This window comes from Polypterus senegalus, chromosome 12 (assembly GCF_016835505.1).
Source record: "Polypterus senegalus isolate Bchr_013 chromosome 12, ASM1683550v1, whole genome shotgun sequence".
In the NCBI taxonomy this organism is placed as follows: Eukaryota; Metazoa; Chordata; class Cladistia; order Polypteriformes; family Polypteridae; genus Polypterus; species Polypterus senegalus.
Window position 1 is genome coordinate 46,288,394 of NC_053165.1, and position 24,591 is coordinate 46,312,984.

Sequence of the window (24,591 nt, forward strand, 5' to 3'; positions counted from 1 at the left end):
TTAGGATCTGTGGGTGCTGCCAGGGGGTGCTACAGCTGCTGCTGAGCCCTGGAGCACAGAACTTTTGCCACACTCGGAAGTGCTGCTAGAAGTTCATCACTGAACCCTGGGTGCCTTATTTAAGGGGCCAACAGACACTACTCAGGGAGCCTGAGTCAGGAGGAGGGAGACAAAGCTTGCTGAGTAGGAGTGGAGGAGAAGAAAGAAAGAAAGAAAGAAAGAAAGAAAGAAAGAAAGAAAGAAAAGTGTGGTGCTGTGTGCTGTTTGGGACTGTGTTGTGGTGTGTGGGGAATGGGAAAGACGTTGCCCACAAAAGAAAAACCAAAATAAAATCATGTGTGCTTTGAACTTGTGTCCTACGCCTGTCTGTGTTGGGTTGAGATGGCGGTACGTCCGCTAGTGTACAACGACAGCCAGACACCTCTACTCAAGTTCACTGATCAAGCCAATGTCACATTATGTTATTATATTACTCTTAAGGTATGTCAAATTTAACAGCTTTTATATTTCAAATCTTTCATGTATCTCTTCTTTGTTAACTTTTCATTCATTTGTTTATATTAATATTATTTAATTAAGTTAGAGATTTGAAATTATTGATGTGTTTTATTAATGTAGGATAATATTTGTTTTCTTTGTGCATAAGCTGCCATTTTAATGTGCCTTTTGACAATCACTGCCAGGAACTTCCCTCCACCCTATATGTCCTGGTGGTTCACATTGAATGCGCTTGAGAATTTGGTGAGCCTTTCTTTGTATAGTTCTGTACTTTTGTAATTCTTTATTTTTTTACCCTTTATGCTTTCGATTGCCTTTTGTGTTACAGGCAACTCATTTTCCCCATTTGTGCTCCTACAGAACTTCAGTCTTGTGGAAGAATATTTCTTGTGAAGAATATCTTTTTTTATTTGTAAAGACTCTATATCTGCACTTACTACTAGCTTGGGTTTGATGGTGAGATCCCCCTCTAGCAGGCAGTTCCAAAAGTGTATTTGAAATTCTGTGTTTTGGAACACCCAGTTCAAAACGTAGACCAGTCAAAGATCTTGGAGTCAGACCATGTCAATTGAAATGACAAAAAATCACTACCTATGTCTACCTCAGTGACTCAATGGCAGCTTTTGCCCCTTTTTGTGGCAGCGAATGGTGTGCAGCCTGATGGAACTGGCATTGCACAAACAGTTACCAACTGCAGGGAGTTTAGCAGCAAAATTGCCCCTTTTATTCTTTTTTCCATTTTGTCATGGTTCGTAAAATATGACACATAAGATAGTCAAGCTACTCTTCTGTTTGTGAGGTCCAAAGCATCTGCTGCCTAATGGAGCTGGTGCTGGACAAAGGGTTGACAGGTACAGCAAGTTCAGCTCCAGTCTCGGCCCTTTTCTTTTTTCAATTCTGTTTTAGTACAGAAGACATGAGAAAATGAGCCTCTCTTCTCTTTGCGAGGCTCAAAACATGCATATTCCTTATTCCTTGTCACTTCATTCTATGCACTGTACTTCAAATAAGCTATCATTGGTGGTCAGCTCTCATACACACAAGCCACCCCCTATGACTGTTTGACTTTCTCTGAGAGAGTTGTAGGCTTGTTGGAGTCAGTCGTTGGGTATGTCCCATTAGGCAATCGGGTTCACAGGAGTACGTCACTAAGTTTTTATCAATAAAGGCTACAAGTGAAAATCATTGAAAAAGTGACCTAATGCAACAGGGCCTTTGGTGTTTCATGGTCCCTCATTAATAGAAAGCTCATTTGACTACTCAAAATTTGATAATATCTCCCAAGGGTTTGACACTTTTGAATCTGTTGAGGACCAGCAGATATCCCACCCTGGCTTCTGACGACCTGCTGTTTGCGAAATTCACATCACTCAGCCAAAACTTGCTAATAACTTTGTCAGCAACCATGTTTTTGGAGCACCTGATCATGTTCTAGTAATGCTTTCCTGGTTCTAAAAAATAGTGGAAACAAACATGCCCTCTTTTGAGAAAGGAGCGCCAAACATCCAGCAAGGGAAACGGCAGCATTGCTCTCAATTGAATACTCAAGCTACAGCTGTGACTGGTAACATGAAGTGCCAAAGCGTCTTTCCTTGCCACCTATAAGTGCTTGGTTGTATATTTTCAGAATTATCTTTATAATCTCTATTTTTATTTAAATTGTTCAAGGCTATTGATCCTCTCAGTTGCAATGGATGAAGATGCTTTAATCCATCCTCCCCACTACAAGCAGCAGTGGACAGAAGTGCTGGGTTCTTTGGAGACAATAAATCTGTACATGGTTTTAATTTTTCTTATGTCTGTTAAACATTACTACTTTAATAGCTTAATAAAATCTGATAAATCCTACTGAAGTACATTGAATTTACTGATGAAAGGAAGACCTGCTTTATTCTACACAATCATTTTTCCTATGCAAAACCAAAAATAAAATTTGGCTTACTAGAGCCTAACTTAACAAAAACTTTACCAAACTGAATTTTATGAAGACTAAATAATTTGATCTAACGACACAAAAGAGAGAAATTTATTAAATACATTTGTAAAAAAAATCTAGTAACAAGACATCTTGGCTAAGTAATGTAATTACAGTAAGGCTGTGGAAGTCTGTGGAATTTGTGTGTGGGAACAAGTGAACAGGCAGCAGAAATAAGTTCCATATTTTAGTACCGCATTATATCTTTTATTTTTTTCAGAAATGACCTTATGGGAGATTAGGTTGGTCCTTGTGAAAACTCACAAGCAATTCTGTAATCAGTTCATGGTCTTGGTTGACTTGGATAACTCCATGGAGCCGGGCTAGCATCCCAAGTGCCACTTTTGTCTTCAAGAGTTTGCTCTGCTTGTTTTCACTGTCTAATCTTTGCTGAAGCGGAAGATTAATTTCTCCTTGAAAATTATAGAAGCCTACATATGAATGAAGGTTTTTGATGATAGTAGTAGTAGTAATGTTATTGTCACATGTATTGAGTACAGTGAAACACATTGCCATTGTCATGCATGCGTGTCTGAGGAACATTTTCCAAACTCTTCTTAAGTATGTAGAAGAGGGGGCACTGCCCACCCTGGGCCGAGAATGGTCACTGCCACTTACAGCCCTGTCATGTTTTTCCTCCACAACCCAGAGAAAATACCCAGTGTGGACAATGGACCCCACCCCTTACAGTCCTGGGGCTTTAAAAGTATGACCAAGGAGACGATCAAGAGCAAGGACATCCTTAAGAGAGCGTGTGTCACCTACAGAAGCCTGACGATTGAGGCCACTTTGGATTGTTATTGTTTTAATGGCATTATGTGTTATTTTTGTTTAAAAGCACAGTTACGAAGGCACGCCGGTATTTTATAATGTCAGTCGTATAAGTCAAATCCGGAAAACTCATGGTATTGGTCCAAGAGATTATGATATGCTAACCCCCCCCCCCATGAGAGAGTAACCACGGAGCACATTGCCCTTTTTTATGTATTGTGCCTATGTGACTATATTGAAATACTCAAACTGTTCCGAAGCGGCATTTGCGCGGTTTTGTGTTTTTTGTATCTAACACTTCATACACCTTTATCGTAAGAGCATCCCTTATCTACAATGGAGCGTTTGATCAGAATAACATGTGAAGCTGGTTTTAAATTAAAAGTCATTGAAGTGGTGAAAGACATTGGTAACTGCGCTGCTGCAACAAAATTCTATGTGTCTGAGAAATTAGTATGAGATTGGAGGAAGCAAAAAGATGTTAAAAAAAAAATAAAAATGTGTCATATTTTTGAACGGGCATATAAGTCGGGGTTTGATTTTATGATCGATTTTTCTGATTACAATACCCAACTTATATGCGAGTATATACGGTATGTATATTACCAAACTTGCTGTAATTACTAATAACTATTATTTGCTTCGAAAAGGTTCTTGGTTTTTCCTTCTGGTGGAAATAATTTCATATTGCAATAAATAACCCTTAAGACAATGTGGTCCCACTAGGGGTGGCTTAGAGCCTTGACAGAAAACGTTTGATCAAAGCTTGGTTAAGTTTAATGTAACATGTAGGAATCTAAACTGAAATTCTTTTTTAAATGTCAGGCGAACTAACTATCACAACCTGTGAGGTGGTCCATAGACCCCATTCTAGCATTTCATTCCACTTGCGATTCTCAAACTAAACTTCTCTTTCCTGATTATGCCCAGGTATTATTTCCAGACTTTGATGTAAACTTAAAGCAATCCCAATCTGTTATGAAATTTAAGTCAGATGTGGGGTTATAACCACTTGCTTCAATGGCAAGGTGCTCCCACAAGCCCCTCAATCAAGGTAGTTATAGTATATGTGAATAGCGTGACTTATGGTGAGAAGTCCCTGTGTGTTAAACTTCAAGTCTGTGACTTGAAAAACAAAGCTGTGTATTAAGAACAAGTAAAAAGACCGTGTTTTGTAATTTTATCAGAAAATGTTGTCCAGGAAGCATCTTTGAAGTTCTACACATGAATGAATGATGGGTAAGGAAAATAGTGTGACACCAGAGTTAAATGCATTTCTCTTTGCTCCCCTAGAACAATGGAAGAAAATGAAAATGAAACATAAATTCACTTCCACCACCTCTTGGAAAGTTCTGCTCTTCAACTCCAGTTGGTACTTCAGACCATCAAAGACTGGAAGCCAAGGTTCAGTAATGAACCAGCATTCAAACACAGCACATCTACGATACGTCCTTGGAAGCTCTTAGCTTGGCTGTAGAAGCCACTGTTACAAACATTTGGTCCTTTTTATTTCATTCATTCTTTTTTTAAAATCTCAAGATTAAACAGGGCTCCACCATAGACCCCAACACTTCATCTTTCTACTAATGTTGCATTTTTACAAGTTATAGTGATTTAGATGTCAAGAGTATGTAGGTCTGCATTTTGTTTTTGTATCAGCCATTTTGATCACACGAGAACTTAGTGGATATTCTGGTATTCTTTTAATATTATTTCTGCTTAATCTTGTTTTATTAAACATTGCATCAGTATTCACTGTTCCTACGTCAAGTGCCCAGCTTTTATGCATGTGTGTAATTATTAGTTACCTGCACCAGCTGGAGAAGGTATCTCATCAGCTCCTCATTGTGTAGCTTTTCTAGTCTCTTGATGGACAGGTTTCTGACCTGTTTATCTGCAAAGTTGATGCTGAGCAGCTCAAGAGCATTGGATATGTCCAAATCAGTGACTTTCCACTGATTAAGTAGCCAATAGATGTCCTGAACAGCATTAGGGTCACCCCATTTCACCTTATTTAGAAATTTTGGTAACGTGGCGCCATACTGGGCGCTCTCCTCTCTGAACCTTCGAAGAAGTTCTTGATTGAAAAAGAAGGTGGATGAGGAAAAAGCTTCTTGGGAAGAGCATGTTGGTGATGAAAAGACAGAGTTTGAAGGAGAGGATAGGCTTTGCGGAAGGACAACTGGAAAGCTGTAGCTCTCTAGGACAACACTAATGGCCATTGCGTTTTCCACATCTGGGTTAGTTTTGGAGGACATTTTGTCAACCTCATAAGTGAACAAGTCTTCCTCTTGTTCAGGGTAAGGCCACATGTGGAGGACATTTTCACCTTGACAAAGCAGTGACCTGTGATCAATTAACAGAAGATTCACAAAGTACAATGTTTTTGATTTGCATTTGTTGCAGTCCACAGTCGTTGCAGCATCGCTGTTGGTTCCTATCACTGTAAAGGCCAATCTCGAAGCACTGGGTAGATTTTGAATTAATATGTCAAATTCTAGCCATGTATTCCACAGCACTTCATCTGTGAATGTCATGGTTTTTGACTGAACGGAAGAGAGGACATTAGTGCCATGGAGAATGCTGGCATCCACATACACATTTGGTGGTGCCTTGCTCGGCAGTTTAGGAATGTCTATGCCCAGCAGCTTCACCCTAAATTTGCGCCTACAGTCCCATAAGGAAATCATTTGAATCTCGTTAACATCCCTGCCCTCAAGCATCAGGTCTTCATGAGTATTTACGAGCCCAGTGTAATCATCTATTAATGGCCAATCATCTTTTGTGACCTCATCCTCTTGAAAGGATGGCATTGGAATGATGGAAAGAAGGATCGCCTGCTTAGTTTTTAGACAATGCTTGATCCAAATAAATTGAAAGAGTGGCATCTCTCCTATCAAGTATTCTTCTCTTTGACAAACCTTTATAACCCAGTCATGTTCCAAATGTTGAAGAATAGTGTTTGGCATTATCTTTTTGAAAAAATGCTCCAAGACAACAGAGGGAGTATCTTTGAGGTTTGCCTTCATGTTATAACTGTCTCCAGCATAGTAAACTGTGAAATTTATAACAGTGGTTTTAGGATTCATAGTTTTTGGAAGAGGGATAGAAGAGGTCCAAGGCTCAGTCGCATAATTCTTTGAGCCTCGATTTCTGAGCTGCACTATACGAGCAGATGCCAGCTTTCTTCGAGTGAAGCTGATTTCATTTAGACGACTCCCATTTGTCAGACTGAGGTCATAACCAATCAAGTAGGTTAATTCTTTCTGGACTTGGTCTTTCACATCTGTGACCTTTGATGGTATGTTAACATATATAATAATTTGCTGTTGTTCGTGTAGGCCAAAATATCTCACGACATCGAGAGTCTTCAGGATCTGATAGTCATCATAAATTTCATACCAGTCATCCTCTTTCTTGTACAACAAATCAAAAGAACTGGGGTCAACGATATTGTAGATCTCTGACTTGAATTTTTTTTCTTTGGCTCGCAGCCAGATATGGAGGCGTAGCTGGTGCACATTGGCCTGAGCTGACATTTGCAGCATTATGATTTCATTAGCAACACGTTGAGATCTTTTTGCTGGAAGAACACAAAATGTCAAAATGTTGTAGCGACCCAAAGATTTGGATACAGACGGCAAAAAGGCAGAATTATCATCATTGTCATCATCTTCACCACCAGATGTAGAAGATAACATGTTTTCTACATCACTCGTACTGCCAAAGTTCTTCCTCCTTCCAAATGTTGCCATGCTCATCTACAAAATTACAGAAGATAAAAAAAATAAGTATTTAATAATGTGAACCACATATGACTTCTTTGGTAGAAAACATCTCTTACATGGACCTTACTGAGGAGAAATACAACTTCTTGAGAGTTAACTAATGTTTACAATTTTGGACTGGAATGCTTGAGGTTGCTGGACTAGAAACTTGTAGTCACACACTAACAAAAAAATTACATAAATTTCTCACATCCCCTCAATTCAGTATAGAGTTGTGGGTGCAGCATTGGGTACAGAACAGGAACTGTCCCTAGATATGGAGCCAGTCCATCTCAGAGCAGACCCATCACCCTGCGTTCATTTATGAGAAAAGAATTAGCGATATGAATGTAAACTTTATTAGAGAGACTTCTCAGTTTCAAGTAAAACCTTTCACTTTTATTATGCCGCACTGTGCAGCTGAAAATGACCATTGCCTTATCTAAGAGATAAACTATGCTAAAATTTTAGAAATGTTCTGGATCTTATCAAATTCTATTTATGAGGAAAAACATTAATAAAGATAGTTGTAGTAACATAAGCAGTTATCTAAAAAAACAACAAAAATAAATAAGCAGCCTTGCAGCTGTTTTCCAAAATCATTCTAAACATCATTAAATCTTGTAAACAACAAAGTGAAATGCGTGTCATAAATATTACAATAGATTGTAATATTATAATATTATTACAATAAATTGTGCCATGATGGATTCAATGGTTTAGTAAACTGAAGAATGGATTTTTGGATCATATAATAATAATGTTTGTCTGTCATAAAAAATTCTAGTATTGTTATTGATTTAAATACGATCAGTGCAAATTATAAGCTGCTCAGGAAAATACATCAGTATACTGTCACAAGTAGAAAGTCCCAAAGCATAAAGTCCCTAGGAATTCTAAGAAATGCCCACAAGGAAGGGAATTACCATCAAACCCCGACTAGAAATAAAAAGAACAACAAAGAATCTTTATAAAATAAAAGGATTTGTTGTCAAAATAATGCTCTTTTAAAATGTGAAGCAGGCAGAGCAGGAAATAAAAATAATAATAATTCATTACATTTATATAGTACGTTTCTGACTGCTCACTAAGTGCTACCACAAAGAGAGGACCTGGGATGCAAACCCATGATCTTTCTACTGCAAGGCAGTAATGATACCACTGCACCACCTGTGTGAAAAGGCAATGCAAGGCAAGTTAAAAAGAGAGGATTAGGTCAAAAATTCAAGAAACTTACCACACCATCCAATGAACCGCAAGGGACTGCGGGTTGTCCCCGCCTGTTATGGTATTAAAAGTGTTTGCATATTTTGCACTTATTTTTGTTGTTTCTAAGTTGTTATGCTTTATTGTATGTGTTTTCTGTTACATTTATAATTATGTCTTTGCATATTCTATGTGGGTGGACTCCCCCAAGTGGTGGTGTCAGCTGTCAGTCTCTGTTTGGGATGTGCCCCCTGCCCTAGATAGGCAATGGAGACAGGCAGTTCCAGCAGGAATCATCTATCCATCCATTATCCAACCCGCTATATCCTAACACAGGGTCACGGGGGTCTACTGGAGCCAATTCTAACCAACACAGGGTGCAAGGCAGGAAACAAACCCCAGGCAGGGCGCCAGCCCACCGCAAGGCACACACACACACATACACACACACACTAGGGACAATTTAGGGTCACCCATGTATCTAACCTGCATGTCTTTGGACTGTGGGAGGAAACCCACGCAGGCAAGGGGAGAACATGAAAACTACACGCAGGGAGGACCCGGGAAGCGAATCCAGGTCTCCTTACTGCGAGGCAGCAGCGCTACCACTGCACCACTCCAGGAAAAATTGTATTTGATGTTTTGACTTATGAGTGTTTTTGTTTAAGGTTGGATTTTCTGTGCTTTCTATAATTATTGCTCTTGCCTTGCTGACTGATTAGAGCAACATCCTGGCCGCAGTCATGTTATTTCAATCACAGGCTGTTGTTTATCCCACCTGCTACCATCCTGATGCTATGATCCATAATCCCTGTTGTGGGGCATCCAGTAAATTTAGTCCTGATGCAACCCTTAAATTACTTGATAACCAAAAAATAAGGTGTTTAATTAGACCAAGAGATAAAACCAGACCTCCACCAGGGGCATCTGTAATAGAAATTTACTTCAAATTAAAACAAAAAATATATCACCAGTTCAGAAAGAACCATGCAGTTTTAAATGCTGTTTATTGAACATTCACTCTCTTGGCACTAAAGCTGTTTTGGTAAATGATATTATATTAAGTACAAAATCTGATCTGTGTCTTCTCACTGAAACCTGGCTTAGTAAATGTGACACTGTTCCCTAGCTAAGGCATCACCAGATGGATCCTTGTTCCTTCATAAGTCTAGAGATTTTGGTCAAGGAGGAGGCCTTGGAATAATTCATTGTAACAAAATGCAAATCACTTTACATCCTTTGAGGCATTCATTTTAAATATTAAAACAGATTCCAACACAATTATAGTGCTAGTCTACAGACCACCAGGGCCATATTCATTGTTCATGACTGAATTTAGCAACCTTTTATCTGATTTGGCTATAAATTATGATCACGTAGTACTGATGGGGATTTTAATGTACACATTGATGTGGAAACTGACACTTTTAGCAAATGTTTTACTTATTTGTTAAATTCAGTAGGATTTTGTCAGATTGTCAAAGGTCCAACTCATAATCATAACCACACATTAGATTTAATTATAACTTACAAAGTTGAAATTCAAAATTTAAATATTACTCCATTAAATGAAGTTATTTCCGATCACTACTTAATTACATTTGATTTAGTTCTGCCCTTGCCAAGCACTCACAGATTAAAACAAAGACAGTGCACATCTAGATTGTAATTCTGCTTCAAAATTTATAGATACCTTGAGTAAGTCGAGTGTAATTGTGGAAAACCATTTAGATCAGTTAACATCAAATGTAAATGTGGAAAACAATTTAGATCAGCTAACATCACATTATAATGTGACCTTGAGAGATGCTCTGGACACAGTGGCTCCCCTTAAAACAAAAGTGATCAAAGCACATAGAAACTCTCCCTGGTTTAAGGAAAACATTCAAGCTCTTAAATTAGAGTGTTGAAAACTGGAGCGCAGATGGAGAACAACAAAGCTACATGTCTTTCAAATTGCATGGACAGAGAGTGTTAATAAATATAAAAAAATCTTTAAAGCTCGCTCAGAATACTATTCTACAATAATAGATAGCAATAATAAAAATCCTTGGGTACTGTTTAGAACAGTGGCTAAATTAACAAATGGAATTCAGATCAACAGTGCAAAATACCAACAGATATTAGCAGTACAGACTTTATGAACTTCTTCAATGAGAAAATTAAAAATATAAGATCCCAGATCTCAGCATCACAGTACAAACCAAATACTAGCTTAGCAGACCCTGCCTCACATTGCATTCAGCACTTTAGTAATTTTAATCCTGTAACTGAACAGGAAGTCTTAACTTTAATTTCTAAAATGAAGCCCACTACTTGTTCCCTAGATCCAGTGCCAACAAAACTAGTAAAAAGTGCAATGGATGTTCTTGCAGCCTATTCTAAACATTATCAATAGTTCATTACTGCATGGCACAGTACCTGATGCACTAAAAGTGTCAGTCATTAAACAATTACTTAAAAAGTCAGACCTAGACCCACACATACTAAATAATTATAGACCTATTTCAAATTTACCCTTTCTCTCTAAAATACTAGAAAAAGCTTCAGTCACACCTTACGCATTACAATTTATTTGAGAAATTCCAGTCCGGTTTCCGCACTGGTCATAGTACAGAAACAGCACTAACACGAGTTGTAAATGACATTCTGATATCCTCTGATGAAGGAAACTCCACTGTAATTATGTTGTTGGACTTAAGTGCAGCATTTGACACCATTGACCATTCTATTTTACTGCACAGGCTAGAAAATGATGTTGGGCTTACAGGCCTGTGCTCGCTTGGTTTAGTTCTTATTTATCAAATCGATTCCAATATGTACAGAAATGTGCTGACAATACTCCATTATTATACACAGAAATGAGATATGGTGTCCTGCAGGGCTCAGTACTGGGACCTTTACTGTTTTCACTTTACATGCTTCCACTGGGATCTCTCATTAGGAAACATAATGTTAATTTTCACTCGTATGCAGATGACACCCAGTTATACCTTTCATTTAAATCAAATGAAGTTTCTCGATGTTGTCTTTAATTAGTTGTGTTAGTGAATTAAAGGAGTGGATGAATGAGAACTACTTGTCTTTAAATACAGATAAAACAGAGATGTTAATTGTTGGAGGGAATGACGCTGATCACAGCAATATTTTGTCATCATTTAACTCAGTTGGAATCCCATTAATTTTACTGAATCAGCCCTCAATCTAGGAGTTATCTTTGACTCTAGCATGTCATTTAAAGCACATATTACAAAGTTGTCCAAAACATGTTTCTTCCATCTTAAAAATGTTAGGAAATTAAGGCGCTTTCTAAATAAACAGGATTCTGAGAAATTAATTCATGCATTTATCTCTAGTAGGATTGACTACTGCAATGTGGTGTTCACTGGATGTTCAAACTGTTCTTTATACAGCCTCCAGTTAATCCAAAATGCTGCTGCAAGAATTATTACAAGAACAAGAAAATACAAACACATAACTCCTGTTCTTAAATCCTTACACTTGCTCCTCGTTAAGTTTAGGGCAGATTTCAAAATCCTCCTTTTAACATATAAAGCATTAAATGGCCAAGGTCCGCTTACTTGTCTGAACTTATCATGACTTATAAACCAGAGCGCACATTAAGATCTCAAGATGCCGATGTGCTTATAATTCCAAGAATTAATAATATAACAGTGGGAGATCATACTTTTAGTCTCAGGGCCCCTAAACTGTGGAATGGTCTGCCTGCTACTATAAGAGATGTCCCTTCAGTCTCAGCCTTTAAATCCCGGCTGAAGACTCACTACTTCAGTTTAGCATACCCTGACTAGAGCTGCTGATTAACTGTACAAATGCATCTCTTTTGTTAGTCATTAGCACTAAAACATAAGTAACATGATAGTTATAATTTGATACTAACCCTCACTTATTCTGTTTCTCTTCTTGGTACTCAAATGTGGCACTTGGTGCCACGGCCCACCTGCCAGGTTGTTTTGCCTGCCTAAGGTAACGTCATCCCTGATGGAGGATCACAGGAATCGTCAAATAGAGGGGTCCTTTCATCGGATTGGCAGGCCCAGCATTGTTTCAGCTGTGGAATGGCCAAATTAGGAAGGCAGCTTGATGGCTGAGGTCACCAGGACACTAAAACAAATTCCAATTCATATTATGTGATATGATTTACTGTAAAATTTTGCTCAGTACTTGGAAAATTTTTATTTTAATAATGTATAGAGGATTTGCTGTGTTCTATGTATTGTATTCTATCGACCCCCTTCTTTTTGACACCCACTGCACGCCGAACCTAACTGGAAAGGGGTCTCTCTCTGAACTGCCTTTCCCAAGGTTTCTTCCATTTTTTCCCTACTGAGTGTTTTTATGGGAGATTTTCCTTGTCTTCTTAGAGAGTCAAAGCTGAGGGGCTGTCAAGAGGCAGGGCCTGTTAAAGGCCATTGCGGCACTTCTTGTGTGATTTTGGGCTATACAAAAATAAATTGTGTTATATTGTATTGTATTGTTTTAAGGATTCTGACTGTTGGGCTATGTTTTGGGAATTGTTCACCGAGGATTGCCTTTTGCGCAACTCTTTTAATGCCTCAGAGTAGCCTTTTCTGTCATTTTTAGCATTTTGCAAACACATTTTATTTTTATTGTGATTCTTGTCATAGTCTTTCCAAGCCAAGGATTTATGGTTTCTCCTTCTCTTGGAAGACACTTGGATATTTTGGAATATTTTAAATTATTCTGAGGTTTAAATCTCTTTTGGGCCTTCAAGGCCCGAAGCAGGCCTGTGGGATAAGGAGTTTAACCCATTTAGAGTGAGGACTAATCCTGGCAGGCATAGTAGGCCTCACCTGGCTTGTGAAGTCTTTTGGAGGCCTTGCACATTTTTTTTTTGCTTTAATTGGGGTTTTATAGGGCTAAGGGCAGTCCCTTGATGGTGACGGACAGGTGGTTCTTCTTCTTGTCACATAAGAAATGTTTTTTAGACTTGAAGAAACTAAAACATTAACAATGCTAACATAAAAAATAAACAAAATATTTAAAAAAATAGACATTTGAACCTCAGCTAGGCGAGGAATATAACATAAACTATGAAGTCATCATAGACAATAACCTTTAGAAAAGGAACTGCTTTACCATCCATCCTTCTGTTTTGTCATGTTAAGGTCTTAAGGTAACCCTTTATCCCTTTGTATTCTTTATCATGTTGGCCATAACCAAGACAGCAAGATTTGAATGTAATTTTTTATCAAAGAAAAGTAAATGTAAATTAATCCAACAGTCAAATCAAAATCAGCTGGATATCTTGTTTAACATATGAATATGCACAATGACACACATGCGTGTCTGTGAATCACACTCATCGGAGGTACGTAATGCCACCCCGGGTCAAGACGGGGCGCTTATATTTCTCTCAGGATCATAAAGTATCTATCTATCTATCTATCTATCTATCTATCTATCTATCTATCTATCTATCTATCTATCTATCTATCTATCTATTTGTGGAACTTGCAGTACTTCACTTGACCACAACAAATATACTGTACTTCTAAACTGTGCACTAATGAGCCACACTACATGTCGTGATTAGTAAATATAAAATGAAAAGTAGATGTAGAAAAGATTTAGCCCTAAATTTCTTGGTCTGATAAAGGCAGCCCTTGTTAATTATTACAATGTTTCTGGTCCCCCAACATTCCTTTGTTATGCCGCTACAATAAAATTTTACCTAAAAGGCCAGACCAAGCAGTACACATCAACTCCTTTTCACACTAGACAGATCTTTCAACAAAGATTTTTCAGCAAAAAAAATGAGCCTTCACCACATTTGATTTAACCATTTTAAAGTAGAAAAACACCAGACTACACAATGGGCTTCTTGTAGTTCCAGGACCGATTGGGATTAGACTTGAGAGTCGTTAGACACAAAGACACAAGCACAAAAGGGTGGTATTTACAAAAACAAAAGTGGGTTTTATTTACAGGTGCACAAGAAAAAAATAATATCACGTGGAATGTTTTACACAGTCCTCACTGCAACTGACACACAAAACACAAAGGCAAGGTCTCAATCAAGAATAGTGAATAATACTTACAGTTATTATTGCCAGTCCCCAAAGAATCTAAAAAAACAATTAATGTATACGTACAAAGATAAATTGTAGACTTTAAAATGCAGTCAGGAAGTTCCTACACAAAACAAAGTCCTTCTATCTGAAAAAATATTTACAAAGAGAAATAATCAGTATATATACAACATAAGGCCAAAAGTGCACCACAACCCAAATCATATACATACCCCCATCAAAACTGTATTATTAACTATATCTATATATATATAAATAAATTATATACAAAGTAAGGCAAAAACCCCTATGCTTGATGTACTTTGAGATATGAACTACACCAAATTCACTCTCCTCCACGACCGAGTCAAAAGAGTACCCCTTTAGACAGAAAGTGCTTTTATTTTGAAGAACTAAACTTCCAGCTTATTCTGCGACCTGCCACTCCCTTCATCCAATTGCAGGTGATGCCGGTTCATTTCTCGTATGTGCTACACCCTAACCCCTGCAAGGCCTGTCTTAAATAGCAAGGCAGCCTTGCGCGCATGACTGAGAATGAACACACCCATGACAGGCTTCATTTGAACAAGCTGATTCATTCTTCATACTATATAGTATGCTAATTTCTTGTAGTTTTATCCCTTCCTGTGAAATACTGCATGCTTATAACCTAACCCTCTTACTTTGCAGCGGTAGGTAGTTATGGAGACACTCGCTTTTTGACTGGGCACACGCAAAATCCAGTAGGCCTTTCCTGGACAAGCGTCCAATCCGTCATCGGCATCACACAGTGCGGTCCTGCCAAAGCGAAAGTTAAAATCTTCACGGATGCACGCACTCACAATTCGACAGAATACAAAAGTAAGGTCCTTTATTGTGCTAAGTTTACATTGTTTTGTCTTAGTCTTTGAACGTTTTCCTATAATATGGTAATGCTTGGCAAGCGCATTACCACAGCATCTCTCATACAGCAAAAACTAGGACAGTAAATGATTTTTCTCTTTCATGCAACAGTGTGAACACAATAACAGTTTTATGAGTTTTTGTTCATCTTAAGAAAAGCACTTCCATTATTCCATTATGACCTTTGCTCTGTTGCGTAAGTCTGGTCACCATTGACATTAAAGACTCTTTCTGCAAAAGCCTGGGAAGCAGGCATAGCCAAGAGGTCCATAGCAAAAAGATTTAACATATGGAATACAGCATCAGTTTGTTTTCTTGATAAATTTCAGTCGGGTTTTAGAACAAATCACAGCACAGAAACTGCACTCGTTAAAGTAGTAAATGACTTTGGGTAAATGCAGACAGAGGCCATTTATCTGTTCTCATCCTCTTAGATCTGAGTGCTGCATTTGACACCATTGATCACAATATTCTTAGAAATCGCCTTAGTCAATGGGTGGGCCTCTCTGGCAGTGTCTTAAATTGGTTTGAATCCTACCTGACAGGGAGAATATATTTTGTTAGTTGTGGGAATTACAACTCGAAGACACATGATATCTGATATGGTGTTCCACAAGGCTCTATCCTGGGTCCGCTGTTATTCTCAATCTACATGCTTCCGTTAGGTCAGATTATCTCAGGTTACAACGTGAGCTACCACAGCTATGCTGATGACACACAGCTGTACTTATCAATAGCTCCTGATGACCCCGATTCTATTGATTCATTAACAGAATGTCTGACTTGTATTTCAGAATGGATGAATTGTAATTTTCTCAAGTTAAATAAAGAGAAAACTGAAATTTTAGTGATCAGCAATAATGGATACAATGAGGCTATTAAAAATAAACTGGATACATTAGGATTAAAAGTCAAGACGGAGGTAAATAGCTTAGGGGTGAATGTTGACTGTAATCTGAATTTTAAATCACATATTAATCAGATCATTAGGACAGCATTTTTTCACTTAAGAAACGTAAGTAAAGTTAGACCTCTTATATCACTGAAAGATGCTGAGAAATTAGTTCACGCGTTTGTTTTCAGTCGACTAGATTACTGTAACGCACTCCTCTCAGGACTACCCAAAAAACAAATAAATCGTTTGCAACTAGTGCAGAATGCAGCTGCTAGAATCCTAACTAGGAAAAGAAAATCCGAACACACCTCTCCAGTTTTGATGTCACTACACTGGTTACCTGTGTCATTCAGGATTGACTTTAAAATTCTGCCTATGGTTTATAAAGCCTTAAATAATCTCGCCCCATCTTATATATCGGAATGTCTGACACCTTATATTCCAAATCGTAACCTCAGATCCTCAAATGAGTGTCTCCTTAGAATTCCAAGAATAAAACTTAAAAGAAGTGGTGAGGCGGCCTTCTGCTGTTATGCACCCAAAATCTGGAATAGCCTGCTAATAGAAATTCGCCAGGCTGATACAGTAGAGCACTTTAAAACACTTCTGAAAACACATTACTTTAACATGGCCTTTTTATAACTTCAATTTAACTTAATTTAACTTAATCCTGATACTCTATATGTCCAATCTCCTCAAAATAACTATTCATGGTGGCTCTAAAATCGGTACTGACCCCTACTCTCTTTTCTGTTTCTTTTTCCGGTTTCTTTGTGGTGGTGGCCTGCCACCTCCACCTACTCAAAGCTTCATGATGCTCAAACAATGATGGACGGATTAAAAGGCAGAAGTCTACGTGACCATCATCATCATCAAGCCCTTCCGTGAGAATCCTAAATCCAAAGAGGACTGTTTCATTTATGTTAGGTAGAATGCCCAGAGGGGACTGGGCGGTCTCATGGTCTGGAATCCCTACAGATTTTATTTTTTCTCCAGCCGTCTGGAGTTTTTTGTTTTTTCTGTCCCCCCTGGCCATTGAACCTTACTCTTATTCGATGTTAATGTTGATTTATTTTGTTTTATAATTGTGTCTTTCAATGTTCTATTCTTTAATATGTAAAGCACTTTGAGCTACTGTTTGTATGAAAATGTGCTATATAAATAAATGTTGTTGTTGTTGTGTGAGCCAAAGGTATGCGCCCATCTCATTGCTGATGGGTTGTGAGAGCTGCCTGACACCTCTTGAGGAGGTAACAGTGGTGGCACCAGGCAAGTTGCTAGCGAACTAACCACCTATATAACATTACATACCTTAGTATGAATCTCAGGGTGGAGTACCTTTAGCTTTGTGGTGTTACTGAACAGTGTCATCTCCAGGCAGAGGAGTAGCTTCAGTGACAGACTTTTGTCACCGTCCTGCTCCACTGACAGACTGAGGAGATCTTTCCTCCCCGACACTATGCGACTCTTCAATTCCACCAGGGGGAGTAAATGCAAACATTATTCAAAGTTATTGTCTGTTTTTACATGCATTTTTATTTAATGTAATATGTTTTTTTTTTTTTTGTATCAGTATACTGCTGCTGGATTATGTGAATTTCCCCTTGGGATTAATAAAGTATCTATCTATCTATCTATCTATCTATCTATCTATCTATCTATCTATCTATCTATCTTCTTTCCTTTCATCTTCATTCCATATGGCTTATACTCAGTTTTATTTCGTCAATGTTATAATTATAGTTATTCCATATGTCTAATTGCTTTTTTCGCCTGACAGTCAAGTTGCCTGACATAAAGGAGCAGAGCAGGATTCGGACTAGTGTTATCCAAATAGAAGCATACATAGGATAAACTGACCGGTTAAAACTGACCACTGTATTCATGCTTGTTATTGGTTGGCAGACTTTGTTGTGCTTAATAGAGAATGTGTAATTATTCTTTTTAACACTTCATGCTTCTCATTGTCAAGTTGTCTGTTTGTAACAAACTATATTCATTTTGTTTCTTTTTCAGCAATGATAATTTTCAAAGCATTCGTTTCAGTTTTCATCATTATAGGCACCTTTTTATTTAGCTTTGGTTTTGCTTTTGTCACAGAAATAAAGTAGTTGGCAAGTATTTTTCGGCACAGCTTTAATGAAATTAACACTGTAACTTGCCCAATGATGAGGAGGAAGAGATGTCCAAACTTGGAAAGAGAAAGAGGGGTTGGAGGGTATAAGGTGCCAAGGAGCAATGAGTGGTTCTCTTTTCATTGATGGACTAGTTCTTAATTGTCAAATGATGTTTCACTCCTCAATGTGATTTATTTCAGACTAGCAAAATACCTGCGCTTCACAGCGGAGAAGTAGTGTGTTAAAGAAGTTATGAAAAAGAAAAGGAAACATTTTAAAAATAACATAACATGATTGTCAATGTAATTGTTTTGTGACTGTTATGAGTGTTGCTGTCATCAAGGATTTGATTATCATTATTTCTTTCAATCAGGTTCGTATTTGGAGGACGTGTTGTGTTCAAGCTACATTCCGTGTTTGTCTAGTATATCCCTGACCATCTCATCTTCATTGTCAACCATTGTAAAGATAACAGGTTTCATTCATCGAAGTGATCACTACACAAATCGGTACTCGTGAATCTAAGATGTTTAACAGGCATTCCCGGTATTAAGTTGTGGATTTGCCTGCGAATATTTCGTGGCAGCGTGTCTATAAACGTAATTTAAACTTAAGCTTTACACCTTGCTTTCCTACAAAAGAAAGTGCGAAGCGCCTTAATATTAGTTTGCCGCGGTCTAGAAATGGGATCACGTGTTTGCAGTTGTCTAGGCTATAGCTCAGGGAAAGATGTAAAAAATTAAGTGTTTACTTTACCTTATATGGGCAGGCACTCAATTACATGGGAGACGTGATGACGTGAAACGCAACTCCGCCTCCCACGGCCATCGAGCTGCAGTCTATTACAGTATATGGAGAAAAAATAGGTTCCAGTTATGACCGCGTAGAATTTCGAAATGAAACCTGCCCAACTTTTGTATGTAAGCTGTAAGGAATAAGCCTGCCAAATTTCAGCCTTCTACCTACACGGGAAGTTGGAGAATTAGTGATGAGTGAGAGGGTCAGTGAGGGCTTTGCCTTTTATTAGTATAGATACGAGTGTTCATTAAACGGTAAATGATAGTCAAGCAAGCAAAGATAAAAAAAGCAAAGAAAAGCAAATTGTCTGATTCAATTGGATCCCGATTTATTGAATACAAACATTAAGTATGATATTTGGAGATGGAGCTCAATGGCTAATCCATTTACTGTTGCTCGTGTGCCTCACTTCATACTTTTGTACATCCACAGCAGAAATGATCTCCCTAGATGTTGCATAGCAACTAAACAAAAGTAGGGGTCAGGACATAACACGGCTCAATAGTCACTACCAGAAATCAGATCTTGGAAAAAAAGGGTCATTTGCTTTACTCCCTGAAGGGGAAAAACAAGACCAAGCAAGACTGACCAGGACAGAGCGCAGCATATTTAGCAGCAAGGCACAGAAGACCTGGGAAGTAGAGGTGGAGAGTGGCTTTTAGCCTGCTCACCTTCATTAGAAAAGACTGTCAACTTTATATTTCAGGCTGCTATTGTTTTATATCTTGTGTGTGCGTTTTGTGTTGGACTAGTATAATGTCTAGGGCTGCCTTGACCTCAGTGTTGCCTGGATAGGCTCTAACCCCTAAAAAATAATGAATCAAAAGAATTGGGTTCACCAGTGCCAAATTCAACAAGGTTGGAAAGAGTCGCATTTGAATAAACTGTGCAATACTTGTTAGAATGACCACCTTAAAGGATTCTGTAACATAATGTATGCCTTTAAATATCTTAACTGTCTTGAAAATGTTAGACTCGAAGGCTAATTCATTAATATCAGTATAAGATTCTAAAGGCACATACTGTTAAATGTTAAGAAGTCTAAAGGAGTTTGTGTCTTACCGTGTCAAAATGAGATCCTGTCTCCAGCTCAGCTCATCACAGTTCCAGCCCGCATAACTACAACATAACCATTACCGCTGTCGTTGACTTGTGATTGTTTCCACAGTGAGAAACTGAAACTTCCTGTTCCTAATGTAAATTATTACCTGAAAGACTAGCTTGTTGAATGGGGAAAAAAAACTCCATACTTCCTCATTCAAACCGTAAGACAAACACTGAAAGGGCTGCATGTACTTTGACCGATGAAAAACCTGCCAGTCAGCAGTTGTATTTTTCTGAAGAAGGAATTCACTTGCCAGAGGGATCAATTGGAAATGACAATACATACCTACAAAGCAGCGTCTTAAATATTAATTCATCTAAGCTCTGGCTTTTGTCACCTCAGATATGGCAGTGTTATATCACCACGGAATGCACTTAGCACACAAAATCTAAAGAGAAGTGGGAGTCTGGCCTTCAAGACTCCAAGTGCTTTGCTCAGTGAATTATCATTTCCTTTGTTATTGTGGCACTGAGCTTTCTCATGGGTTGCAATTTCAGACCACACATCTAATTCCCCTGGAGAATTAAAGCCGCTGAGAAAGCTACATGACTAATACGTTTCCTGGTTACATCTAATTTTTACTAATAGTACTGTATGACCCTTTATGATCAGATACAGTACACTGAAGTTTGGGGTTGCAAGGAGTCAGGGGATGTTGACCAGCTCACTGTAGGCCTATAATTCATGAACACCCTCCTCATGTGATGACACCCAATAGAAAACATACCACAGTATCTCCAGAGGCAGCCCAAGCAACTGTTTGCAAGGATCACGCAGCAGATTGTCAAGATCCAGAGAAACTTCATTATAGCACAGCATGTGCCCATTGTAGCTGCCCCATGTCTTCAACTTATGGGAGTTTCATGCCCAAAATGTTATTGCAAGAGTAAAAATACTCATAAGCTCCTCTTCCACCACAGAACTTTAGCCCAAAGCCTGAGTACAGAGCCTAGAAAAAGTATTCAGTCCCTTGGAGGATTTATATTTTCTTGTTACACTGTGATTTAATGTTGTATATTTCATTTGGCTTTTTTGACACAGATCAGCAGAAAAAGACCCATTCTTGTCAAAGTGAAAACAGATCTCTGCAAAGTTCTCTAAATGATTTACAAATAGAAAGCACAAAATCATCGATCATATAAGTTATGAATATTTTTGCCCTGCCTTTTCACTGTGATTTACGACTTTATCTCTAGTTACGTGTTCCTTTATTTATTCTCTGCCCTGTTTCCCATGATTCTTCTGATAGAAATTTAACATCTTATTAAAGAAAGAAACATAGGATGCACAATCCAGTGTGTTTCTTCGTGCCAGTCCCAAGCCTGGATAAATGGGGAGGATTATATCAGGAAGGGCATCTGGTGTAAAATTTTGCCAAATCCATATGTGGACAGATGATCCGCTGTGGCAACCCCCAACGGGAGCATCCGAAAGAAGAAGGAGCAGATTAAAGAAAGAAACATCCTCTAACAGGACAAATCAGTTATCAGGCAGGAGAAAAACTGTTCATTCTGTGTTGGCTCCAGCAGACCCCGTGATCCTGTGTTCGGATTCAACGGGTTGGAAAATAGATGGATGGATGGATGTATCTTTTAATTACTCCTCAGCAAAATGCCTTGGAGAGAGTATTCTTCAAAAGCAGTCTGTTACAGCCTGGTCAGAGAAACAAAGAATAGAGGTTCATTTTGTAAACTATTGAATTTACAGTCAGTGTCAATCAATGCAAACATTTACTCTGGCTGGTTTGTTGGTTTACACCCAAATGACTTATATAAAATAAAAGTCTATTATGTTATATTCTGGTTCTTCTTTATACCCGTGAGTTGAGCCACTACCCTTGAAATATCTGTGCATATAACAACTGTCCATTCCTGTTCTGGTTTCCTGACATTTATTAACCCTTTATGCTGTTTCTTTAAGATGAATGCTATGTTAACCTAAAATTATTCTTCCACATTCTCAAGCTCTGTTTGCTTAACTATCAGCCTTATCGGTTCTGAAACTCAGCTTGACATTTTTGACTTAGTGACATCTCCTGATTCCTAGTGTTCTCAAAGCTGCCCCACCTTGCCCCTTTAACAGTTTCCACTTCAGCTCCAGACCTGCCTGATGACCAATGATGTCACCACTGCTCTGCTCCGAATCCCTAAGACTCTTTTCTTTTCTATCAAGGTTACAATAAGATAACATCAAGATATGAAGTCAGGGTCATTAGATCAAGCTGCCCTCCAGCAAACGCATGTGTTACAAAAAGTTCAAGATAAGCTTGGCATTTCCTGACTGATAGACCAGCTCTTTCTTTCTCAATCTCTTATATATATTTCTATTCTGGTTCATCCTGCTTCCTCTTCAAAGCTGGTCCCGCCGACACACAGCCCACACGGCATTTCTCGATTCCTATTCGTCCTCTTCCAAACCCTTCCCCACACTGTCTGCGGCCTCCCATATACTCCCACGCCACTTTTCTCGAGTCCTATTCATCCTTCGGACTACCGCGTTCCCCACTCCTCTCTCATGACCCCACTGATGTCATGTCACTGTCCGATAACTAGTGACCGCGTGACCTTTCACTTCGGCGATGTCTGTGCCTGGGAGTCTTTTCCGTAGCCTGCTACAGTAAAGTACTCTCTTGACCATTGGCATTGGTTTCACTCCTTGCTATTTTCTTTATAGTGCAATGGTTGTTTCCTAAGCCTTTGTTATAAAGTGAATGACAGTATCTTCTCTGTCGACGGGTTTTTGTACAATGTCATCTGTATTCCAGGATCCAGCAACTGCCTGTTCCTATCAGTGGGTTATTTGTTGACACAAACAGTTGACGAAGGCAATGCACCGTTTTCCGTTCCTATTCTTATACTGCTGTATGCTATGGCGGGCGTCGGCTATCTAGTTTATTTTATAGCATCACCTGAAGAAGCCCACAATGCTGTACATACAGCAGGATAAATAAGAGATAGATAAGAGATGCCTGCAGAAAAAGTCTTTCATTTGGACTCCACCATTCATTGTTATTCCACTTTTCAACCCAGGGTGGTATTACCTGCCTCAGGTGAGCCTGAAGGGTGATGCCTGACAACAGATAAAAGTCAGTGAACTTATATGTCACTGAGATCACAAAATAAACACAATATCATCTTTTAAGTGTTAAAACACACTCCTGAAGGGAACAGAGAAGAAGAGGTTATAACAATGCCCTGTCATGCTTGGAAGGAGGTATTATCGACTTTGTCATAACCTTACAGTTGCTTCCTCCTTGAACGTGTCTAACAACTCATTTTTAGGACGTCATTAATTAATCTTTACTTTCTCCAGAAAAAAATAGTACAGAAGAAGTCAAATAATATAACATTCTAGCATATGTTTCCCTAAAACACAATTACCAGATTTAAAAAAAGTCTGCAAGCAATTCCATATATCATTAAAAAACAAGTAAAAAATATACTCATAAACTACACTCCCACCCTCACCCAGAAAAAATAGCACATTTTTAATAAAATAAGTTAAAAAAATGACAAAAAGGAGGCACGTTGTGTTGTACTGCCCCTAATTCGTTAAAACAATAAGGGTTTAGCAGATACATAAGCAGGAGCAGAACAAAGTAAGTTAGATAAAAAAAAAATTAATAAAATCTTGCTGAATTCTAGTTAACCCCTGCACAATTGCACATCATGAAATATGATATTTTTTCTAGTTTTAGATAGTGTAAAATATGTTGTATTCCATTAAGGTATAGAGCGTACGTGAGGATTCATCCCACTAAGAAGAAATCGTCTATGCACTAGCTACGCAGGAAATAATGGTCAGTTTATCACCAGATAATCAAAGCTCCTCTGGAATAATTCCAAACACTGCTGTAGGAGGACTTGAAATGGTCATAAATCCTGTACTATGTGATACTTACGAAAAAATCTGTTCTCAAGAGAGCTTTGATTTTGGACAGCCCTAAAACATAGACCTGAGCGAGGCTGGGGCTACCTGGCATTGTTCACATTTAGAGTAAATTCCCTGATAAATTTTAATTTAAATTTGGAAAGGTTTGGGTGGTGGATGTTTTTCAACTGGATTACATGTTTTCCATAGATTGACGAAGAATGTATGTTGTGAATTATCGAATTTCATTACTTGCCTGAGATAATGATTGAGTGGTCTCTTTCCCAGCAAAGGTGGTCTAGCGGTGATCTCTGTGATAATTTTTCATCAAGTCTGGAACTGCTGCCAATATCGATCTACTATATTACTATAGTATACTTGTATTGATACTAGTTTAATATTTTGGTAGTATGATAATTGGAGATGGGTTAGGGAACTTAGGCAATTCTTTTGGATTTCAAATGAAACCAAGAGTACCTGAAAATAATCCACACTAAAATGAAGACAAATCTGGACTAGAATTTGAACCCAAGTCATGGAGGTATAATGCCACAATGCTACCCGCTGTAACACTGCACTAAGCATTCTATTTCTAATAAGATAAAAACAACATTTAAAAGGCAAATTTAAAAT

At 38.3% G+C, this 24,591-nt stretch overlaps 1 protein-coding gene across 3 annotated transcripts in view; it reads right to left on the minus strand.

Annotated features, from left to right (window-relative positions):
* si:rp71-17i16.5 (phosphatidylinositol 4,5-bisphosphate 3-kinase catalytic subunit gamma isoform) overlaps positions 1 to 20,131 on the minus strand; it is a 69,157-nt gene extending 49,026 nt beyond the window's left edge. For all 3 annotated transcript variants that reach the window (XM_039771704.1, XM_039771703.1, XM_039771705.1), the window contains exons 1-2: positions 20,046 to 20,131; positions 5,053 to 7,005 (exon numbers count right to left, since the gene is read on the minus strand). In XM_039771704.1, coding sequence (XP_039627638.1) covers positions 5,053 to 7,005 — 1,953 coding nt within the window. In that variant the 5' untranslated portion in view covers positions 20,046 to 20,131. The remainder of the gene's footprint in view (positions 1 to 5,052; positions 7,006 to 20,045) is intronic.
* Positions 20,132 to 24,591: the final 4,460 nt, after the last annotated feature.